This window comes from Simochromis diagramma, unplaced genomic scaffold, assembly GCF_900408965.1.
Source record: "Simochromis diagramma unplaced genomic scaffold, fSimDia1.1 OVJJ01000603.1, whole genome shotgun sequence".
NCBI lineage: Eukaryota > Metazoa > Chordata > Actinopteri > Cichliformes > Cichlidae > Simochromis > Simochromis diagramma.
Window position 1 is genome coordinate 23,985,739 of NW_024387414.1, and position 24,347 is coordinate 24,010,085.

A 24,347-nucleotide genomic window follows, 5' to 3' on the forward strand; every position below is an offset into this window, starting at 1 on the left:
GAGGTAAATGTTTTATTTTTGTTTATTATCGTTGTATGTAAATACGCTAGTGTTGCATGATATTCTAGTGCAATTACCGCAGTGTGAGGTGTAATGTGTATTTTATTGATCGTTTTGTTTTGGAATGTTTCATCATATATAATGCTTAAGGGCTTTATTAAGAATATTACTTTAAGTTTTTATTTCTTTTTAGTTGTGACGGCATTGTATCGGCTGTGGTTGGACATCATTACATGTTAAGGCATGTCGAAGAATCCTCCTGTCCGAAATAAATGTCAGTTAAAACGCAAAGAACAAGTTGAGCTTTATTAAGACTCGAGGGGAGTAACACTCTGTATTCCTCGTCCACACATAAACCCAAAAAAAGAGTTTTAAAAAATCTCAGTTTTCGGTGAATCCAAACGCCGTTTACGTGTGGACAAAACAGCTGCGTTTTCAAAAGCACCCGTGTATGTGCGGACGCAGCGTAAAAGAGTTAGTAGTTTATTTTCTTACTACCTGCAGATTACTTGTATATGCTTAATTGTTTACTAAATGTTTGAGGTGTGAAATAAACCGCAATGGAGCAAAATATGGGTGTGTGTGTGATTGGAGGATGTGTTTGTGCGTGCGTGCGAGTGTGCGCGGGGGGGGGATATTTTTCTTGTAAAACAAAGGGGGGCCCAGTAAAAAAAAGTTTGGGAACCACAGTTTTACTCAAACCATGAAGCACTATGTAGCTCTGTGTTTTGAAAAGTGCTATACAAATAAAGTTATTATTATCATGATTATTATTATTATTATAAGCACACTGTGGCTGAACACTTGCTGTGCAGACCTCGAAAAAAGGGCCAAAACATGTTGGCTAGCTGCATCTGCTAATTATATGTCAAAAAGGTGAAAGAACATCACAGTTTCTCGAGGGTAGCGACAGTTCACAGCGTGCACAATCCGAGCAAAGATGACATTTCAACCAAAACACATTTGGCAAAGCAAACTAATAGCACTTTAACATATTTTCTCATAGGCTGTGATGGATGGCTACCTCCTTTGTAACCTATTTTTGCAAAGGAGGTTAGGCAGCACGGCGTCACCAGCAGATTGCAACACGATTCTGCCCACTAACCTGAAAATAGAAAGCAATTCTTACGTTTGTATATTCCACCTTAGATGTGCAAAGGCAGTCATAAATACAGCAGAGTTCTCGGCATTTAACTCTTAAAGAAAAGAAACGTGACAAATCCGTTGATCCACTTTGTACAGCCCCCACTCCCCCCCAAATGAAAAGAAATCCTCAGACACATTTTTAACTTCATCTCCTATCAAAGAGGCCCAGATTGCAATCTGCTACACAATATGTTTTGCTCCATTTTATTACCCACATAGATAAACCTCATGGATGGAACACAGGCCTATGAGTAATGAAGGCCCCCTCCACATAACAAGATCCTACCCTCCGTATGCTCTTCGTCTTCTCTCTGTCTGCAGCGGCCATGAGTTTAGCTTTTCATTTTCCTGCTTTTCTTTCAAAGGAACAGACCTGCACAGATGTTGTAACAACACATAATCGGGTTTTAGCACTTGAAAGCAAGAGTAAGTAATTAGAAACACATTTCCTAACTGATAAACACACAGAGTGTGCGTATCACTGGGTACATTGAGTAATATAGCAGTGCAGCAAACAGACATGTTAAATGGACATAGTAACTGAGCGCAAAATGCAGGAACTGTCTTTTGTTGGCATCTAGTATTATTGTTCCTGCGCATACTTCTTTTCAGATCAAGTTCTGGCACATTTTTAAGCTCGCTTGCATGCACAGCATGTTTAATATCCACAGATTTCTAATCGTGCTAATTTCAGGGGACTGCAAGTCATTGAGGTCTGCTTTGTTTTCTTGTTCTGCTGTAAAAGCCAGTCTGTTTTCAGGTTCAGCTACTCGACTTAGTCCGTGACATTTGCATCCTCAATTTGTTATTTAGTCCAGTTTCCTCTTCCACTAGCTGCTGCACAGCTCGAAAGCAGAACGTTTCCACCCCCGTGATTAAAAGTCAAGGTGTCCTTTCAGCAAATGCTGCGTTTTTTTCTTTCCAAACATACCTTTGCTGATTGTGGAAAAATGGCTCAATTTCAGCTTCATCTGTCCACGGCCCAGCTTTCCAAAACGACTCTGCTTTCCCAGATGTTGCCCTGCACACTTTAGTTTTTGACTTTTGTCTTGATGCCACAGGCAAGGTTTCCTTCTGATGACTGTCCCAATGTACACCATACATCAATTCTGCACAGCTGAATGTTGCAGGAAGCCCCTTCCCATGCCAGTTCAACCTTCCTGCAGCTCCCATATGCAGTCATATGGGAGGTTTACTTTGCCTCTCAGCCCACCAGACATGCTGTTTTATCTCAAAGTTTTCTTTCAGATCTTCTTTCGACTTCCACAGTTTTCCTTTCCACAATTTCATAATTGCATTTTGAGCAGAGGAGATTCAAAGCTGGAAACACTTTGATATCCTCATACATTATAGCTTCATCCGCAAAAACAGAACACTCTTTAAAATGGTCACAAAAACAGAATGCAAATCTCCATAACCTCATATAACCCTACACCTCACGTGTACCTAGAGTTGACTGAAAGAAAATATATTAATTGTTGAAAATGCAACACTCGTCTTCTTTGGAAACCACACTCTTTGAGGGGAGCCTTAACTTCTGAAGATTTGAAAGCAAAATGACTTCTTTCAGTACATAGCCTGCTGTTGGTATTGTCTTGCAAGAATACGTAAAACCTTCCATTTTGCATCAGCTTTGATGCAAAACATCTTTTCCAGCAACCAGGCAACTCCCAAAGAAACACTTGGTGGGCTCCTCTCTTCTTAGCCCGGAAGAAGATCCGATTTAGACTGGCCTAACCTCTGGACAAGTTACCTTGTCCAGTCAGTCCATCTTAAATGAGCTCAGGTTTAGAGAAGGAAGCAGTGTTTATGGATCTTTATTTTGTGGTTTTCAACAAGTATTTTGAGATTCAGTGTTAATTTCCTTCTTCTTTCATGCACAGATTGCCTCTCTTTTTGAATTCTCTTAATCCTGATGATCTTATTATGATCTGTAGGTAGATCATGAAAAGTGGTGATAGGGAATGTTGTTGATGTATTCACCTGCAGAGCAGAAGTCTGCAGGTCAACTAAAAATATTGACTGGTGGTGCATTATACACACCAGCCCTGATTTGTAGGCAATCGTTAACTTCAAGACTTGATGTTGGATCCAGTTGTTAAGAGCCAGGGACTACTGAGTGTTGCCAAAGGCTTGAGGAGTCTAATCACTTCTTATTTAGGCTGACCTACCTTACAATTTAATTAAGGCCTGATAAGTTAATTAACTTCTGTGTTTGTGCATTAATATATCAATTGAAGCTGAATTTATTAAGAATAAAACAAAAATTACACATCGGTTACATCTATTTTAAGAAGCAGAATCACTTGTAAATCAGATTCATGTTTGTAGCAAATTAATTATCTATACTAAGATCATGGCACATCATCTGGAAATATAGAGGAGAACACCCACACACATTCCCGAGATCAAAATAAAAAGCGAGACCCTTAACAAAAAGTATATAACACCAAGATAGATGCAGTTCTCAGTGGAATTGGAAAGAAAAAGGGGTAAAAATACAAATGAATTCTCTACTGAAGCATGCATTTTACAGTAACCTGACACTGAGGTAGCAGGCTATTGCTCTTACATTCTTGCAGAAAACTACAAAAAAGACCTTGGTTTGATTTTAAACCACTCAGTGAAAAGCATTCTACAGCCAGCTAAAGCTAAATCAAGGCCACTGGTGGAGCTTGGCAAGCACCTGCTTTGCTTTCCCAAATGGCTGATTGCATCACTGGGGAGATGTTTGTCTCTGGCTCTTCTCCAGATGGGGACAGTTGTGCTGCTTACGGTGCTGAAGGTATTCACCAGCTGGCAGGCTACAGCAAACAGACCTTGTCAGATGGTCGGTTAACTGGTCAGCAGATCTCTCTTTCCCTTCACTTCTCAGTTCTGTCTCTGCTCAGTTTATTGTGGGACTTTTGATTTAATTTGTGGTGTATTTATGTAGAACCAGGGGCAATTCTAGGATCAGAGCTTTGGGGGTGCTTAGCACCCAGAGAGCTGCCCAGCCAGGCAAGATAAACTTTACTCGTCACGATGAGACTTCTTCCCTGTCTCTGTGAGTCCCTGCATCCTTAAACGTCTCCAGTTGTCCCGAGTTTCCTCTGACTGTCTCCTTGGTGCATTTAAACCCCTGTTCCTCCCTGTCCTCGTCGTCTGTTGTCTTCATCTCTGTTATCAGTCATCATAATTTTACCATTACTGTGCAAGTCTGCAAATTTCTTTATTAAATCATTAGATTCTTAAATTCATCAAGTCTCTCTCTGCCTGGGTCCTCGTCACAAAACATGACATCATTGTTTTGTACATTTTAGTACAATCCCCACATTTGTGAAAGAAAAGAAAAGCCCTTTTTTAAAAATATGTAACAAAACAATCAAATCTGATAAAGATTATTTAAATCCTGCAAAAGAAGAATGGCTTGGAATAAAAACAAATACATATGGTAACCTTAATTACTGTGGGGAAATGATGAATGATGATCATAGTGAGTAAGAAGTAAACTGAGTGCATTTTCTGGACAGAGATTCACTTTTAATATGTATGTATAATACAATAGATACATAAAAATACACTCCAAAAATAGCGTCCTTGAAATGTACAAAATATTGATTAAAAAAATGGAGGCAACTTTGCCTATGGTACAATGTATGAAAAGATCTTTACTGCAGATACTATTATGGCTCTGCAGATTTTTTTCTTTCATTTTAACCCATGTCGCCTCACCTTGAAGTTGGCAAATCACTTTTGGTGGTCAACTCTCTCAAGCAGTTTAACAGTTTCTGTTGTGCCTGTCACTGTTCCTTGTCTGTTTTCTTACCTGGTTCTTCCTGACCTTGTACTTTCTCCACACGTTCCCCTCTTCCCTCTCTCCTTCTTTGGACTGACAATCATACACAAATAGATTGCATTCAATTAGATGAAAAATTACATTAATATGAAAAAAAATACTATTAAGATCACTAATAAAAAGTCCTCTCTCAGTGTACATTCACACAAAAGGCAAATAACCAAACCACATGAACATCTAATAAAAGATATAAATATTGAAACACTGATCCAATATTATCCTTTATTGACGGATCATTTGTTCTTACACTTTTACCTGAATGTTGCTCCTGGGTTTAATCTTGGCACATATGACAAAATAACCAGCTTCTCTCATTCCATTTCAAACAGGACAGTGGTAACAACAGCAGGCTACGGACAATTTTAAGTTTTAGATTTTAAATAGGCTATATAAATGTCAATGGGAGCAACAGGACGGTCAGATGTCGCTGATTTTACTACACGAGGACGAATTGCAGGGTAGCAAACATCGTCGGAAAACACGTTTTCAACACTGCAGGTTACCTGGGTGTAATGTTTTTCAGCTAAAAAGAAACATGGCCTGACTCCTACCTAACTATATAAAGAGTAACTGAAGGTTAAATGCAGCTAACATGTCCTGTTTTAAGCCAGGCACTTACACCTCCGCTCCGCTGCATCTCAGCCACTATCGCTCTGGCTGGTGATGCGCGAATCATGAACGAATCACTTTATTGACTCATGAATCATGAATCACAAGCCCAACTGACTCATCCGTGGAATCATGAATCACAAGCCCAACTGACTCATCCGTGTTGCTGTTAGCAAACTAATTTCATTAGTAGAAATATATCTGGCTTGTAATTAAAATTGTGGAGAAAAACACAACATCCAGTATCTTAACAAAAGCATTTCTGCTCTAAACTGGAAGAAAAAACCCTGAGTAGAAGCTCACATCAAGACAATAGCTCCTCGGTTCACAGTAGCATCGCTCTGCTAACATGCTAACAGCACATTTGAGCTACTCACCCCCTCCTTTCCTGTGCTGAATCGTAGTGTAAGCGAATCACTCAGGATTCACTCACCCCTTCCCTTCCCGTGCTGAATCATAGCATGAACGAATCACTCAGGACTCGCTCACCCCCTCCCTTCCCGTGCTGAATCATAGTGTGAACTGTTAAGGTTCAAATATTGAGGAAGGAGAGTACAAACAACCATGGTCCAAGAGCTTGGTCAAACAATTGATTTTAATGAAATACACGCGTGGGGGGACCAGCTCCCTTCGCAGACAGCGCTGATCTCCGACGAATCAAAGCATAAGCATATATTTTATACCATCAGGGCTTGAATTTAATGACGCCCCCTCATGCGTCATCAGATACAATATATGCATACGTCAATTCAAAACCACAATGACTTTTAACACAGTTTGAAAAGGAACATTGTCTCTATCTTCATGGCAGATGTTTCCTGTCAACCTTTTGACTACCGCTTCTCCAAACCCGCAGTTACAAGTCAACATGATTAACCTCTCACCTATAAATGATTCTCTCTAACTGAGTGTGTGTGTGCGTATGTGTCGTCCTTAAATGCTCTCTCATCTCACCCGTTGCACTTCTGAATCACTCAGGACTCGCCCACCCCCTCCCTCCTGTGCTGAATCATAGCGCGAACGAATCACTCAGGACTCGCTGTCGCTGCAGAATTTCAGTCAGGTTGATGTCTGGACTTTGACTGAGCCATTTCAACACACTTCATTTTTCAGCCATTCTGCTGTGCCTGAGATCGTTGTCCTCTTGCATGTCCCAATGTCAGACAAGTAAATGGCCTTGCATTGACTCCAGAATACTTTGATGAGCAGAGATCAGGGTGGAAATGGTGGATCTACAGGTGACTGTTCCAGAAATCTTGTGGTTTGTTCAGATGAAACTCTGAGAAACCTAACTCCAAAAAGATGATTTTGTTCATCTGGCTGTAGCGTTTTCAGTGGGAGAAGCATTTCATCGCTCATCTAATTGACTTCAGTCTCAGCTGACTGCAGGCTTCCCCAACGCTATGTCCAGATGAACAGAATCAACTTTTTGGGATTTCCTTACCTGAATGATCGAGCATGCATCACGACATTTGTGAACCTGAGCTGTGCTGCATTTTTTTTTTTCTAAAGAAAAAGAGGCTTTCTCCTGGCAACCCTTCCAAACAAACCACACATGTTCAGCCTTTTTCTAATCGTACTGTTATGTACTTTAGCAAGCAAACAGGGGACTGCAGAGTCTGAGATGTAGCGCTCATTTTTTTCCCCTCCCACTGAACATTGTAGTCTGACCTTGGTTTGAATGTGCTGGGACGTCCACTCTTGGAAAGACTGGCAACTGTCTTCAACGTTTTCCACTTGTAAATAAATTGTTCTCGTTATAGAATGACTGTTGTTGGCAGTGTCCTTAAAGCCCTTGCTAAACTGAAGAGCAGCAACAATTGTTTCTCTAAGAAAACCTCTGATGGCTTTGCTGTTTCACATTGTGTTAACACACCTGAATGCTCCAGACGAGCAAACTGCTAAATTTCTGCTTTTATAGAGGTGCTCACACTTGATGATCAGTTACTGTATCCTGGTGCATTTGATTTTTAGCACCTGGGTGCTACTTATCCTGTTGATATGGAAGCAGAAAGGATGTGCTTAGTTCTTTTTACAAACTGCTTCTGAATGTTGTTTTTGTTAAATAAATCCATCACATGTTGTTTTTCATCTAAAAACGTATTTATCTAATTTAAGACTTGTTAAAGACCTTTTTTTTTTTTTTTTAAATGTCGTGGTAAAATATATATATTTTTTTTCATATAACTATCCATTCGTCCATTCACTTCTACAAGGACACTGCTTACTGTAGCCTCATCACTTTGTACTCTGTCTGACCAAGGCAATACATTTTAGAAAAAAAAATCTAACATTAATGGAAATCTGATAAAGAAGAATACATTTGTAGGCCAGTAACACCACTGTACATCTAAAAGAGCCATGTGACGCTTTGAATATTCCCTCCCAGGTGGCCACTGGCCTGTATAAGGTAGGACTGTGGTGGCCGTACGCTTTGTGCAAACTACATTCACATTTGATAAACTCAACAATTGCAGTCATATGTTTTTTTTAGCTGCATGTAGAATATGTGTCCAGACTACAAGGACATTGGCAGGATAGCAAAGTAGACTTACAGAGAAATTGTACAGGTAGGTACAAGAAAAACACAACAAACAGAAAATGCTTGGATGAATGATTACTTTGGCTACGTATGATCTGAGCCTTTGAAGCTATAATGGTCTCACTAAGGCTTTGGTTAGGCTATGTGCGCCTTCTAATAAAGACAGTTAAAGCTGGGAAGTTTATAGAGCATTTTGTCCTGCTATATTAATTTAGGATGGACAAACAACTTTCTGCATTTATGTTGATTACAACCAAAAATGTAAAAAAAAAACAACCCAAAAAACAAAACTATTTAAATAAAATAAAAAATAAAATACAACAATAACAGCCACATAGGCAATGACAGCATGCCAAAATAATAATATAAATTATAAAACAAAATAAATAAAAAAAACCACATTTATTTACTTTTTTTATTGCAAATATGTCTACAAAAACTAGGAATACAGATAGAGATATAACAAGTATGGTTAAGTAAGTTCAGTTGCAATGCAGAAGAAAGAAAAAAAAACACATTCTGGTGCTTTGTGCCATATTTTGGATCAAAGTTTGTTCCCTTTTCTGAAGACTTACATTCACTAGAAAATACACAGACCAAAAAACAGTCCAGTACCACCAAACTCTAACAAAATCTAATATTAGAACCCGTGGAAGCGCAATCGTGGCTTAACTCGTAAGTATTAATACATTTATAAACACAGAGACAGACCATTAACACATAGGGAGTGGAAACAAAAAGAACTTATAAAGAACAAAGAAAGAAAGGAAAACATAAAAAAAAAATAAAAACCAAAAGTTATACAAATAAATGTAAGTTTGAAACTTTGAATTGTACTTGACTAATGTGATACATAAATACAGACAGGACAAGACATATGATAAAGATGTAAAAATGCAAATGCGATTAAAGTTTGTTTATAAACATTTTTTATGGTTTACAAAAAAAAGTGCTTAGCAACATTGCATCTGCAGCTTTCAGAGGAAAAGCTGTTATATTCTGATTCTTTGGAATTCATAAATGTTAATGGCGGCACACAGAGGAGGATCAGATAAAGACGGCAGAATCTATTTGGGTGCATTTTCATTTTTGAACTATAATGTAATCAACTAATACGCTTCAGTATTCCTAATGAATCACAATCAGAGTTTTTCAAGAAATAACCTCTGAGGACATTGGGCAGGCCAAAGTGCGATCAGCTTTCTGTGCTCCATCTGCCAGAAAATGATTTTTTTTTGTACCACTGCGCCTTAAAAACATGGTCCATGAATTCATTACCGTTTCTACACAAATGCATTGCCATTATTTAGTTGCCCAGCTATTTATTTATATTTCCTCTTGTTAACAAAGCTTTTGATTATGACCTTTAAGGTTATAATCAGAGTATATTTAAATGTGTGGGCAGAAACGTACTATATGCTGCATATAAAAAAAATATATATATATATATTTTTTTTTCTTTCAAATATAAGAAATGACCCTCACAAGGCTCTTAGTTTCGCGAGGAGTGCCTCTACATCTGACTCTCCATTGGTGCCACAGCTGCTCACTGTGGGACTAAAGGAGGATGACTGGAAGGTTGGAGTTCCCGCGCTTCCTGTGCCAACCTCCATCTCTTTTTCGGTCACTTTAACTCTCTCCAACACCCTCTCTCTGTCCGGCCCATAGCCGTGACCCGCCACGTTCCTGTAACCGCGGCCCGACTCTGAACCCGCAGCAGCTTTGGCTCTGGCTGCAGATGGATGGCTCTCAGACTCGTTATGGGCCTCCCGGGCAGAGGGAGCTTTCACCGCCGCTGAACTCGCATTTATATTCTGCCGAGAGCGAGACCTTTGTAAAGGTGCCTTGTTGTTTTCTGCGAGTGAAAAACAGAGACAAAGCAGTGAGCACAACTATGAGAATGAGGGAGAAGAGGGTGATGCGTGACTGACACGTTAAATGAATGGGAGCAAGGAGGTTAATCAGATTACAGATTAAATTACAAGCAAGCCACAGAGAAGCGGCAAAAGCAGGCGAGCGGTGAGAAAATAGAAAGTCAGGCGATGCAGCGAAACACGAAATGATGAAATAAAAGAAGTTAGGAAGTAATAAAAACAGTTTAGTAAACAATTACGCATGCAAAACAAATTACATACATACACAAGAGGTCGCACTGCTAGTCTGTTAGAATCGACATACTCTCACTGATGAGACTGAAGTTTCTGCAGTACACTCTGGCACAAAGCCAGCTCAGCATGATGAAATGGATATGGCTGATCAACCACAACAGAAACTCAATAACATTGTATGTTGCCCTTTTTTTCCCCAATCTCCTAGTCTCCCCCCCTTGCACGACACCCTCCCCACCCAGCTTCACCTCCCCTGATTCTACCATCATCATCCATTCTCCTTCCTCTGCTCTTCATCTCGGCTCTCTGCTCCGGCACTTGTCCTCTTCATCTTTCTTATTCCTTAAAACACATTCCCAGGCAGACAGTGGAACAGAGCAACGCCCAGATGCCAAGATCAGACCTACGTTCTGAATTATAATCCCTCTGAGTAGATCTTAGACTTCATCATCAGTATGTGCGCGCTGGAAGGAGAGGGCAAATCCATATTCATGTGACCTTGAGCGTGAGGCTGAGAGGAGTGGCGCGAGGAAAGACACCGCCGCATTTAAAGTTTCCTGAGCCTGAAATGTCTGGCAAACAGGAGTCAAACACAGCAGAGCAGAACAGAGCGACCCGCTCTGTCAGCCAATCGGTAATGAGTTTGGAGCGTGGCCAGTCAGTCATGACAGTGTGTTTTATGGGCCGAGCTGACGAATGACAAGGAACGTCCCTGAACACAACCTCTGACAAATAAATAAGGATAAAGGGAGGAAAGAGAGCAGACAAGAAGGAACCGACTGCAATATTAAGGAAAGAAAGTCAACGTTCGCACTCGCGCACACACAAACACACGCTGTTACGTTCACAACAAACCTGTTAGGCAAACAAGAGGCAGTGGGTGACTTTAAAAGGAGGAACTGAGTAGAGTGTTTCGCGTTGCTTGCTGTGATTGAACATTTAACACAGCTGAAAATGCAAGTCTCCTCTCATTATCTGACCCTTTTTGCGCCATCTTCCTGTTGTAGCAGTCTAACTTGCAACAGATGACAATTATTTCCCACTGCTGATCCTTTTTGCTCCACAATTTCCCAATCATGTCCTGTTTCTCTGTCCTCCCCCTAAAAAGTGCATCAGCTACACCCACCCTGTCTGTTTCTCTCTACTTAGCGATGCCCCCCTCTTTAAAGGAAACGCTTGTTTCCCTTAAAAGTGTCGCTCACAGATTCAGAGCTGATGCTGGGAAAGTGATCAGTTCTGTAATAAACTATTTGCATTTTGATATCTTGTTTACACTTTAGCTTAATCTCAAATTGAGGCCGTTTCTGTCACGAAAAGCAACACGGATGGGATTATTATCACACGTCGAGTGTGACAAAATGTCAATCTTTGAATTTACATTCATTTTAACACGTATTAGCATTTAATTATTTTCAGCTCTGCATGTAGCCTAAATTACTTATGAAAACCACATACTGACTGGAGTACAAAATGCTGTTTCGATACATATACATTTACACTTCAAAAAGAAATGAAGAAACCCCACACTTGAATAAGACCTCTTATCCAAAAGTGCATTTCTCTTCTCCCTAACAGGGCCTTGGCCTTTAGTGGTGAACATGATCAAAGTGCTGGCAAGTTCAGTTTCTTCTCAGTCTGTCTGCCTGTGACACCTCGCTGCCCCTTCCTTTGAAGCCTCGCTAGCTTCTCAACATATGCCTTCATCTAAGCTGTAAAACATGTCTGAGAGATGTAAAATATGTCTCATCTTCCAGGTAGCACTCCTTTAACCAACAACTGACAAAGGCTGTACAGGAGAACTAGTCAAGCAGAATTTTAATCGAAATCGCTGCTCTGGATCGTCAAGGAATTCAAAGACAAAACTGTCGTCTTTTATTGAACACATGCCTGTGATGGTAGAGGTGTGAATTTATCCTTCTCACACCATCAAATATGGATTAGCTGCGTGATGTGCAATTAGATATAAAAGATGGTTAGTGTACTTTAGTACGCAACATACTCAGGATAAATCCCACATCATTATGACAGGTCTCGGACTGAACTTTGGTGCCAAGTGACACTGATCTAAGTGATATTACTGCGATACATGATTAGACTCTGATCTGCTGCCTCAGGAGTCACTACAGGCTTCATAAAGCTTTTTCCACCCCGATCACACACGAGGACACACTTTGATAAAAATGCTTCTGTTACTTCAACACAGTTACATCCACGTCGGTACATTGTTACAGCAAACCATGCAAACCTCCCCAGAAATGTAAATACACATCACCATCACTGCAGCCTGCACAGGAATAAATACCTCATCAGCTTTTGCGACCTATGCATGCTGTGTCGTAGGCTCTATGTTAATATTATAATTCTGGCGTTAGTATTTCTGAGCTATGCACTTTTTCCTAAATCTTGGCCACTGGGCATTTTTTTAGGGTAGAACAGTAGAGAAGTAGGGAGAGAGCAGTGAGGAATGGCACTGAGAAAATGGTCCAGTGCAGACTCGAACACAGGCCCGCTCAACCTTTCAGCGCCCGCTCACCTGCTACTGGACATTATTCACCTCAGTTTTAAAATGCAGCTCTTCGAACACTAAATGGTTACATGTCCTTGTAAGTAAAAAGCTTCTTTCTTCAGTTATTGTCTTTAACCAGGAGCCATTGCAAGCCAGCAGCATTTTTACTGTGTGGTTTTTGTGAAATAATAAGCTGGTGAATGCCACTTTTAAGCTAAAAAGTGAAACGTGTGTTGTCTGGTACTTACACAGAGCTTTTCTATTTCTGCTAAGCACTTTCTTCTGTAATGACTGAATTGTGAAGCCACGGTGGCGGTTTCCAACACCTTTGACGTCACTGATGGAGGCAGAACATATTAAACCAATGTTTGAACTTGGGTTTTGGCCTGTGTATTGATAGAGCACCATTACAGCAGCCCATACTTAGAAGTTCATCTTCACACCTTAATGTCAAACTACTTCGTTAGAAAGCTTTCACAGTGAAATATAATAAAAGAGCAGGAGAGGTATTCTTTTCTTCCACTGGCAAAAGGCAACACAAAAGAAAGCACATTTCTTCATGAAAGCTCATTTGCGGCGTTTATGTTCGGTGCTGATGCAGGTAAACATTTATTCACTTCTTTCCTGCTTCTGGATTGTCGACATTTGAAAAAGAAGGTAGGAGCAACACTGAGGCTTCTGAGACAGAAAGTGAAGTCTGGACTGCAGCAGTGCTCACCTGTCTTTCACTTTTTCGCACTGTTAAAGCTAAACTGACACCATTGTAGTAATAAACTCATCAACATCAAGAGGTGTTAAGAGATTGGAGCAAAACTGAACATTTGAGAAAGCCTGAAGAGTGGTATTTTCTAGGGAGTCAATCATAAACACAGTGCTAAACCAGCAGTCTATCACAGTCCTCAGTCCGACGCCGTCCTTTAGTCTGCTTGAAGGCAGAACGGAGAAGAAAAACTGTTCAAAAATGACAATAAAAGAGCTGGCAGACTGAGTGTGTTGTGCCTTTTTGCTCTCAGCTTTGCTGTAAAATGTGTCTTTAAACTGCGAGTCTCAGAGCCCAAAGCCTTTTTTCCCAGCTACTGACACTGGTTCTGTTTCAGCATAAGACAAGCAAAATCTCAAACGAAACAGACTAATCGCTGCTCTGAATCGTTTGAAAATATCACTGGGAATTTCAAGATGGAACCATGGTGGTTTATTACATGTCTGATAGGATGGCATTTTGTAGAAATGTAAAAGGCCCCGTCCAATAGAGAAAACAGAGATTTTTTTTTTCTCCATCTGCAAATAGCTGCAGAGAGGAATTCACATTTTTCTCTTGTCAGATCATTTGGTCCATTTGCATTTGCCACTTCAAATACAGATGCAGATGAGCCTTTCCTCTCATCTCTCACTCCCTCCCTGTCTCTCCACTCTTATGAAGTTTGCTGTATTTGATCACTTTAAGAAGAGAGCAGTCATGCAGACTTAGAAAAATACAGATAGTGAAGTGACTTTTTCTCTCCACGGAGTGACTGACACAACAAGTTAAAGTTAGCAAGATCAAATACACACTTCTTTACCCGTCATAAATCAAAACATGGCTTGATGGCTTGTTTTTTGTTTTTTTCCACCCTTTCCATTTAAATCTAAATCTTTGCATTTGGGGCCACTTTATGGCGTATGACTTTGGTTACATAATCAAACAAAAGCACATTTTGTATAAACACTACTAATAATTTGTCATTGTTGATTTTAATTATTATAAATGCTTGTGATTGTCTAACATTATTGGCTAGGCTCACATCTTTTGTGTGTACTCCTTTTACATTGCCATTGGTTCCTCTTGCTGACCTGTAGTTGCCTAATATGTTGGTGTATTTACTGTGTTTTCCACTGCTATTGTACTCTGGTTACTTTCCACCTCCGTGTCAACAAGAAATCTCTGACCTTTTTTGCATTGCTGAAGCAACAGACCGTCTGTGTCCTGTTTACACTGGTCATGTAATGCAAAGTTTACTTGAAGATTATTTCTGAATGTTTGCTAAAATGCTCATCTATATCCAAACAAATTTAGCTTTAAAATAAAAACATTTGAATATGTGGATATATAGCCTCAGTGTCGTAAGAGCAGCCACAATGAACTGAAAGTGACCAGTTCTGTTTTATCTATTGAAAATGTCCATCGAAGAGATGAGAGACAAAAGCAGAATTAGGCATATCACTTGGAAATCAAATGGTTAAAATGCACTGGTGGCTTTACTTTAAGTCCTACAATGAAACATGACTGACTTTTGTGTTGCAGATTCTTTGTACAGTACAGCAGAGTATAGTCTAGCACAGGGTAGTGTAGTATATAGTTGGTGTCCATGCAGCCAGCCCATCCGCCCCAGCATTTTATGGCTGAGGGGTTAAAACATCAGATTTTTTGAGCAGTTATAAATTATCTCCTCAACAGCAGTGAGATCAGTTTGTCACTGTTATTGTAGCCAAGTTTTGTTGTCATGTATTTATAACAACATAAGAACAGAAATCATCTCAGTGTGTCAAAATGTTTCTTAGAACAATATTTCTTCATTCAGAACAGAGACAGATACTCAATTTTTCAGTTTCTGTATAGAGTCTAGTTATACTAGGATGTGAGATTACTGTGTCAGAACATGATAAAAAACTGTATTAGAAACTAAATCTAAGGCTGGGCCATATTATACCGTTCACGGTAATACCGGTATAATGTTAGGCAACGATAGGAAAATGAAATATCGCGGTAGAATATGAGTAAAACGCGCATGCGCAGTGCCTTTGTTTTCATACACACATGGCCGATTGTAGAGTGAAACAGATGAACCAGAATTGGTTTGTAAAAATGGTGCAACTTCAGTGATGTGGAACTGGTTTCGTGTTTGTCCGTCAGATACACGACAAAGCACATTTTTTTGCAGAACATGCAAGCGGCCGTCGTTATTGTCGTATTTGTCGGACTAAGATGCTCTTAAATCTGGGAGTAATCTGGGTCCTAAACTCCGTATGTTTCAGGTCAAACGAACACTGCATCATCACTGAGAGTTAAAAACTGTCTAAATTCTTTCATCTTTAATAAAACGATCAGCATTGCTGCTTTACCAGGTGTAACTATGAAGTTTAACTTCCAGGCATCCATGAAAACAAAAGTTATTACATTTAATGGCGTTAGAAGTTAGCAGGAAGCTAGCGGAAGTTAGCTCGCTAGTTTCGCTAGTTACCTAAGCATGATATTGCATGTTCTGACTGAGAGATTTCTGAAAAATTCAAACGTACAGCTCTGCTATCACTTCCAACATAAACGAAGACAGGAAACTAAACAGCAGTGACGTTTGTAGGGTTACTGAAGTTGGGCTAGCTGGTATACAATGATGTGCTACGTGATCGCTATCGACACAGCTATGTTAGCATAACAACATAAACAGTGAGGCTGGAGGACGAACACTAACACTTTTCCACTTATAAAAGTTAACGTTAAGGTTCCTGATAGTTAGAGACAAATGCAATCGCATGGCCACAATACAAGGTTAGTCATTAATATACTGCAACAACATGGGAATAGAGCAGCTGCCAGAGAATTCAACATTAATGAATCAATGGTACAGAAGTGGAGGAAGCAAGAAGAATGAGTTTAATAAAGTTTGATTTATCTGACTGCTTTGTTTCGCTTAATGTGCCTTATAATCCCGTGCACCTTATGGTCCGAAAAATACGTACTGCACACTGCAGTTTAATGTTGCAAAGCACCTCTTTTTAACTTCAGTGGACATGGTTATGCTCAGGATATGTCAGCCCATTTCTTGTTTAAGTGAAAATAAATGGAAGGTTGTCTTTTTGCGCTAGTAATGTTGTGGAGTATTATTTTGTCTCGCATCAATTATATCGTCAGTTATATCGTTATCGCAAATTTTCAAATATATATCGTGATAAATATTTTTGGCCATATCGCCCTGCTCTAACTAAATCCTTATCATTTATGCCATCTGAATTAAAAATAATAATAAAAAATACCGGTAGTCGCCAGTGCTGCCTCTCAGTTTCCTAAAAGTAGGATCTTTAGGTAGCAGAAGTCACTTGGAAACACAATTTTGAGAACACATAATTACCAATTCACTAACATAACTTAACCCACCCTCCTGCTTATTTTATATCTTTTGCCAGGTGTTCAAGATTTTAACTATACTGTTAACTGTAACTGACATATTTACTTGTGCATGCAAGAGCTTAAAAATAGGTCCTTCCGACCCCATCAGGAAATGAGTGTGACTTTTGTTTTGCTTTTTTTTTTACTAGGCCTAAAAGGGAAAAAAGCCTTGCTTTCTTTGGTCCTGTGAGTTTTAGACCTACCAGTCAATTAAAAACAGTTTTCAATTGCCTGTCTGCCTCTGAAACAACTATGTCATCTGAAGCATTATTAAGCCTTAATGTATAAATGCTATCTAAATCACAACGTATTTGTACCAGAATTGTCATGACAGCATAGATAATCAAACAATGATTTTACATAATTACCTGTTATTTATGAAAGCTCTATTTCAATACACTTCTTATTTGTAATTTGAAGACCAAAAAATAATTATACACTTAAGTCTATGTACCATGGGAGTCAGTCCTTTGAACCTTATCATCATTTTGACTGCAGTAATACTGGCATAATATTCCCGCCTGTGTTTACACAGAAAGCAAAAAACTGTAAATGAAACAAAGCGTGGAAAATCTTTTAACATTTCTGCTATCAAATTCTGTCCCGGCAAGAAACTCGATACAATTACAACATTTGCATTCTTTCGCAAATGTAGCTGGGTAATTATGTCATTGGCATCAATGAGCCACTGTCAATATGTGACATATTGAAATCGCGTTTGAATTTGCGCTTGTTTTTCGCTTGTGCTTTCACTTTGCAATCGCGCGAACGTGTGTAGAGAGCGGCAGTACTGATTGGTGAGTAACAGATTAATTGCGCACCAATTCCTCTGACATCGTCTTATCAATCGTTAGCTTACTATTCAAACGTGATAAGTGAGATCTCCCGCAGCAAGCTTAAACATGTCATAGAGGTTGATTGCGCAGAGAATCGCTCACCCTTATGTAAGTACGTGTGTAAAAGCAGATGGATTTATGCAGGTATTTTAGTTCTGCAGAGCCAAATAAGACAGGTCAGGGTGAAGAAGTGACAGCCAAAGAAAAGCGTACCACGAAACGGAAAAGTTATGACAAATCAGACTATGAGGCAAAAAGAAAGCGCAGCTTTTTTGGTTTCATGGACAAAAGAATTTCTGTGGCAGGAATATGATAAGCTAAATAACATAATGTTCTGCCGGGTGTGTCGTAAGTTTCCCCTCGACAAGCGCCTTTGTTACTGGGACCAGTAATTTTAAGAAAGACCCCATCAGAATCCATGACAATTGCAAGAAATGCATTATTGCTCAGTCTGCAGTATCTTTCCCAGAACAAACACCAATTGCAAAAAACCTACTAAAAATAAACCAAGCACAACAAGAAGTCCTGAAAAAGCTGTTTAGAACTGCGTACTATGTGGTAAAGAGTGAACTACCATTGCAAAGACTGCTAAATTTTGCCAAACTTCAAAAAGCAAATGGCCTAGATCTTGGTTCCACTTACCTCTTACCCGTCATTTCAGTGGAAATTTCAAATTCAGGATCTGACACAGACTGATTCATGTTCTACACAGTTCTTACAAGTCCATAGAAATTTCTGTTCAATTAGAACCAAATGTTTGAGTTGATGATTGTAATTTTTATACAGTCGTTGTAATTTGTGCTTTAACTACTTTTTGATTGGTGTTTTGTTTCCTTTACAATATTATACATTGTAAAGGAAACAAAACATCAATCAAAAAATTGTCCTCTTTTTTTAATTCGCGCTACTTAAATTTATTTTGGGCTACCAAAAAAAAAGAAGAGTGCCTGCCCGAAGGGCTACCAGGGATTTTGAAATTTTGCGAGCCCTGTAAAGACTAGTTAGCCGCTAGCTGATTTGTTTGTGCAACTGTCAGTATGCTTCCTCTTTGCAAATATGATTCATTGTGGGAAAATTCCCTCCTCTTGTAAGTCATTTTTAAATTGTTCTGTGTGGATTAACCAGTCATTCATGGTGGAACTGGTAACACTGAACAAAACTTGTGCAGAACTTTTCAGACATATTCAGTGTATATAACAGAAGATGAGACTAGGTGTGTGTTTTTCTGCATCTCTGCCAGCAATCAGCACACTTGAGGTATAAAAGCAGAGTTGCTATGACTCATAGTACAAATAAAACAAATTCAGAAAAGCAAAACTGATTGAATGGAGGAAAAGGGGTGAAAAACCTGGCTCACAAAATAACCCTTCTTACTTCGTTCGTACTCTAATGGACAGTTGTACATTACCACTTAGGAATACAAATGGTATAAAAAGAAAGAAAAAAAAACCCTTACCATTTTATCTGTGAGGATGGGATTGTGCGCACTGTACTCTAGAAGGCTATGACTTTGCACATACACAATGAGATGTGCCAAGGAGAGCTACATTTAAGAGTCGTATGGTGAAACAAATGTGAGTCATGTGCCAAAGTCCCCCAGCCAGTCTTTTAAAGGGTAAAAGCAAGAAGACAGCTTGTTAGCTTGGGTGTATTAGGCTGACTCTAATTAAAGATCATTACTTGGCAAAGCACCAGTCACTGAAGGTTAGTCCCTTGTTTGTTTGTTGTAGTTAGCTGCACATGTGCAGACTGTACTGTCTAGCTTTTTCTGACACAGCAGACAGGATTAAAAATGAGGACAGGCAACAAGCAATGAGAGGAGAGTGAAAGGAGAACAAAAGTGGGAGAAATGAGATGATGAGGGAGAGGATGACAAGGTGGACAGACTAAACAGCCTCAAGACAGTGGTGTGATTTGGGGGCAATGACTGTAATTTGGACTAGACTCAAATAGAGCACAAAAACTGAGGGAGCTACGTGAAAGAAGAGAAAATAGAGGACATGCAGAGACGGGACTGTTGAAAGAGCACTATAACAGTCCCTATGGCTAATCCAAAAACCAGCACTGACATAGTTAACTGAGGCCTTTCCGGCTCTAACGCATATATAAATGTTTTCCTTTGTTAAGCATTGATTCTGCTCCCCTCTTTTTCTCCTCCTTCTCTCCCACATTAACAACCTCAAATATATTTGTTTAATTACAGAAAAACATGATTCAGTTCCACAGTTTTAGTGGAAATGAGACATAATTTGGAGGATAAATATGTGCCAGTATGTACTCGTGATACAATTTTATTTAATAATTTATCAATACTTTTTTTTTTTTGGCTGAGCCTACAGTTCACTGAGGAGCTGCAGCCAAATAGTGCTTGTTATAATTTGTTTTTATAAAAAAATGTGGTTCGAGATCTGGTAGTAGGATTTATTATTTGAATTTATTATAAATGAAACAATTAATGATTTAATAAAGATGAAATGATCAACAGACTAATTGATGAGTAAAAGAATTATTAGCTGCAGCCCCAGAGACATGTATTACATCTTACTAGGGCTGTCAGAAGCACATATTTTGATTTAGTGACAGTGATGATCAGTCCAAAAAGAAAAAGCATTGGCTCTTTATATAATTACCACTTTGATACATTTAATTTGTAAAGGCTCAAAGCTAATTTTAGAAAACATTATGCCCTTTCAATAGAGCTGGCACAAGTGGTGAGAGTTTACATTGTGTATAGTATCTGGGAGATAAAAACTGTCATTGTAGCGAAAATATTACTGATCAGTATGGGCGTCTATGGTCACAGTAAGCGGAGCCTGAATATCTGGCTCCAAAGAAAGAGAGGGGACAGTCCCTTGACATTTATAGGTCACCCTCTATGACCGCATTCTTGTAAGCATTTATTTATTTATTTATTTTTAAACTGGACAGGCAGTGGGATTTGCACAACCATAGATGTGCACATAAGAGACAGACTCCTATGGAGATGTCAGCACATTTCCCCTGCAGTGCATAAACAAATATGACATATTGAAATCAAGACTACGAGACAAGTGAAGGAGGAGTTTGTAGCCGCGTAAAATCAGACAGGGTGATGCGGAGATGTGAAAGGGCTGTAGCTGAATGTCCCTGAAGTCCCCTGCCCCTCAGTGTGAACCTTCAGCCACTGTGAGCTGCAGCCAAGCATGGCATTACGTTAGCACGCCTTGGTGCATCTAACAATGCCCCAAAAGTGAGCCCGGTTTCCTGCCACTAGTACGGCTAACCTACACATACTTTACTTGAGAAAAAAATATAACAAATAATACAGGGCCTCTCTTTGATCGATAGCTTCACTATCAAACGCAAGCAATATGACATTTTCAAAGCAGTCAATAACACTGTTGTCACTAATGTACTCATATCTGCCTTTTCAAAAAAAACCAAACAACAACAACAAAAACCCCAAAAAAAACAGCTTGATAGCCAATGCAAATCAGTGTAAACGCAAAAATATGGCCAATTAAAAGCCACATCCAATTTCGAATGCTATGCAGTGAACAGCATTATCAGAAAATGTGGTTTAACCCTATAGGTTACATTTTTGGGGGCTGCAAAACAAGCGGACTTCTTTTAAAAAGATGTCAGGCAATATTTGGATTTTTCCAAGATTTTGTGAACAACTGTCATGTAATTTTGTACTGCACATGACACAAGCCTACGAACAGCAGGACTCTGTAAAAATTGGTTACCTCGCTGAGAAGTTGGAGGTGTGAAGTCTATCGCCTGCAGCTCTTCGTCTAAGAGGTCGCAGTGACTGTTCTTATAGTCCCGTGACACTCTGCAATATTTCAAACTGATATGCTGCCTACAAAGATGCAGAAAATGTCCACTGTATTGTTTTGTAGATGCAGATGAATGTATGATAATGCTAAGTGCTAAGCTCGGTAACAAAAACACATATATACAGCATTTGTTAAGTCATGATCTTGACATTTATTTAAATAGAAGTCAGAGATAGACATTTTAAATTAATGTTTATCAGTTTTAGAAATATCATCTTCCAGAAATATGAACTTATAAGATTTGCATGGGTAATTTACATCTTTGTAGGATGCAAAACAAGCCGTTTACTAAAGGCCATGATCAGCAATTTGCAATAAATGGGTAAAAAAAAAGCATACAATTATTCATAATATAAACAAATCTGTCCACCTGTATTATAAATAGAAAATACACCTGGCAGATGGTTGTAGCAACCCGAGCTTTTACTCCTGCTTTACACTAATTTTATCTACACGCAGGGTAATAGACTGCGAATGTTTCCTCATTCAGGGACCGCATCACTTCCTGGGGCCTTGCTCTTCTCTCAATGCGTTTCCCACACAGCAAGAGAAAAGCAGACATCAGACACAAACACCGAAAGACAGTCTGACAGGCACACATCACTGCATAGAAGCAAACACAAGCGCACACATGCACAGTCCTTTTCCAATAAACACGGGCTATTTCACAGGTGTACGGACAGTGTACACTGCTGCATCTGGCATGAATTAAACATGCCTTGGTTTCAGGCTCAGCTACCTGTTGTTGTTGTTTGCGTGGTTACTGCTGGTAAATAACCCCAGCGGTCGTAGTCTTATGCATATGTATTTCCCCTCAGTGACTTCACACTAACTAAGGGTTTCTATCAGCCGCATTCTGCGGCAGTGTACACCTGTCACACTGGGGAAGGAAAATATTGATCCTTCACACATCCCCAGACACGAAGCTGAAACACACTTGCAAATGCATCCTTAGACTCAAAGACAGATAGAACTACACTTTTCTGTTTGCTTTGAATCAATTGGTTATCCAGAAAGTAAAATTACATTAAATCATTGACGGAGAAGAATTTTCCATCATAGGAAGAGCAAAAGTGACGGACTCCTTCTTGTTGTACACATTGCAGAGGATTATAGAGAACGCAGCTGATCATTTGCGAAAGGCTTCTGTATCCATAAGACAGATTTGCAGAGAACACATACTCTGCTGTATTTTTTTCAGTGTCACAGAATGAGATATTAACAGCCATATTCAGATTCTTCACTACTGCCGGTGTGTGGACAACACAGACGTGTTGTTTTTCTTTTGTTAAAGTACATCTATTATGCTGTTCTTTATTTTCTATCATACATAAATTGTTATGGTGGTGGATAGTTACGTTGCCCAAGCAACATTTTCTATTCTAGTCTCCTCACACGTCATACAGGGAGTGCAGAATTATTAGGCAAGTTGTATTTTTGAGGAATAATTTTATTATTGAACAACAACCATGTTCTCAATGAACCCAAAAAACTCATTAATATCAAAGCTGAATGTTTTTGGAAGTAGTTTTTAGTTTGTTTTTAGTTTTAGCTATTTTAGGGGGATATCTGTATGTGCAGGTGACTATTACTGTGCATAATTATTAGGCAACTTAACAAAAAACAAATATATACCCATTTCAATTATTTATTTTTACCAGTGACACCAATATAACATATCCACATTCACAAATATACATTTCTGACATTCAAAAACAAAACAAAAACAAATCAGCGACCAATATAGCCACCTTTCTTTGCAAGGACACTCAAAAGCCTGCCATCCATGGATTCTGTCAGTGTTTTGATCTGTTCACCATCAACATTGCGTGCAGCAGCAACCACAGCCTCCCAGACACTGTTCAGAGAGGTGTACTGTTGTCCCTCCTTGTAAATTTCACATTTGATGATGGACCACAGGTTCTCAATGGGGTTCAGATCAGGTGAACAAGGAGGCCATGTCATTAGTTTTTCTTCTTTTATACCCTTTCTTGCCAGCCACGCTGTGGAAGTACTTGGACGCGTGTGATGGAGCATTGTCCTGCATGAAAATCATGTTTTTCTTGAAGGATGCAGACTTCTTCCTGTACCACTGCTTGAAGAAGGTGTCTTCCAGAAACTGGCAGTAGGACTGGGAGTTGAGCTTGACTCCATCTTCAACCCGAAAAGGCCCCACAAGCTCATCTTTGATGATACCAGCCCAAACCAGTACTCCACCTCCACCTTGCTGGCATCTGAGTCGGACTGGAGCTCTCTGTCCCTTTACCAATCCAGCCACGGGCCCATCCATCTGGCCCATCAAGACTCACTCTCATTTCATCAGTCCATAAAACCTTAGAAAAACCAGTCTTGAGATATTTCTTGGCCCAGTCTTGACGTTTCAGCTTGTGTGTCTTGTTCAGTGGTGGTCGTCTTTCAGCCTTTCTTACCTTGGCCATGTCTCTGAGTATTGCACACCTTGTGCTTTTGGGCACTCCAGTGATGTTGCAGCTCTGAAATATGGCCAAACTGGTGGCAAGTGGCATCTTGGCAGCTGCACGCTTGACTTTTCTCAGTTCATGGGCAGTTATTTTGCAGCCTTGGTTTTTCCACACGCTTCTTGCGACCCTGTTGACTATTTTGAATGAAACGCTTGATTGTTTGATGATCACGCTTCAGAAGCTTTGCAATTTTGAGACTGCTGCATCCCTCTGCAAGATATCTCACTATTTTTGACTTTTCTGAGCCTGTCAAGTCCTTCTTTTGACCCATTTTGCCAAAGGAAAGGACGTTGCCTAATAATTATGCACACCTGATATAG

The 24,347-nt window shown here is 39.5% G+C and overlaps 1 protein-coding gene across 7 annotated transcripts in view; it reads right to left on the reverse strand.

The window, feature by feature from the left end:
* Nucleotides 1–9,055: 9,055 nt before the first annotated feature.
* LOC120720942 (protein diaphanous homolog 3-like) overlaps nucleotides 9,056–24,347 on the reverse strand; it is a 183,743-nt gene continuing 168,451 nt past the window's right edge. For all 7 annotated transcript variants that reach the window (XM_040010835.1, XM_040010834.1, XM_040010836.1 and 4 more), the window contains one exon: nucleotides 9,056–9,990. In XM_040010835.1, the coding sequence (XP_039866769.1) occupies nucleotides 9,617–9,990 (374 nt within the window). In that variant the 3' untranslated portion in view covers nucleotides 9,056–9,616. The remainder of the gene's footprint in view (nucleotides 9,991–24,347) is intronic.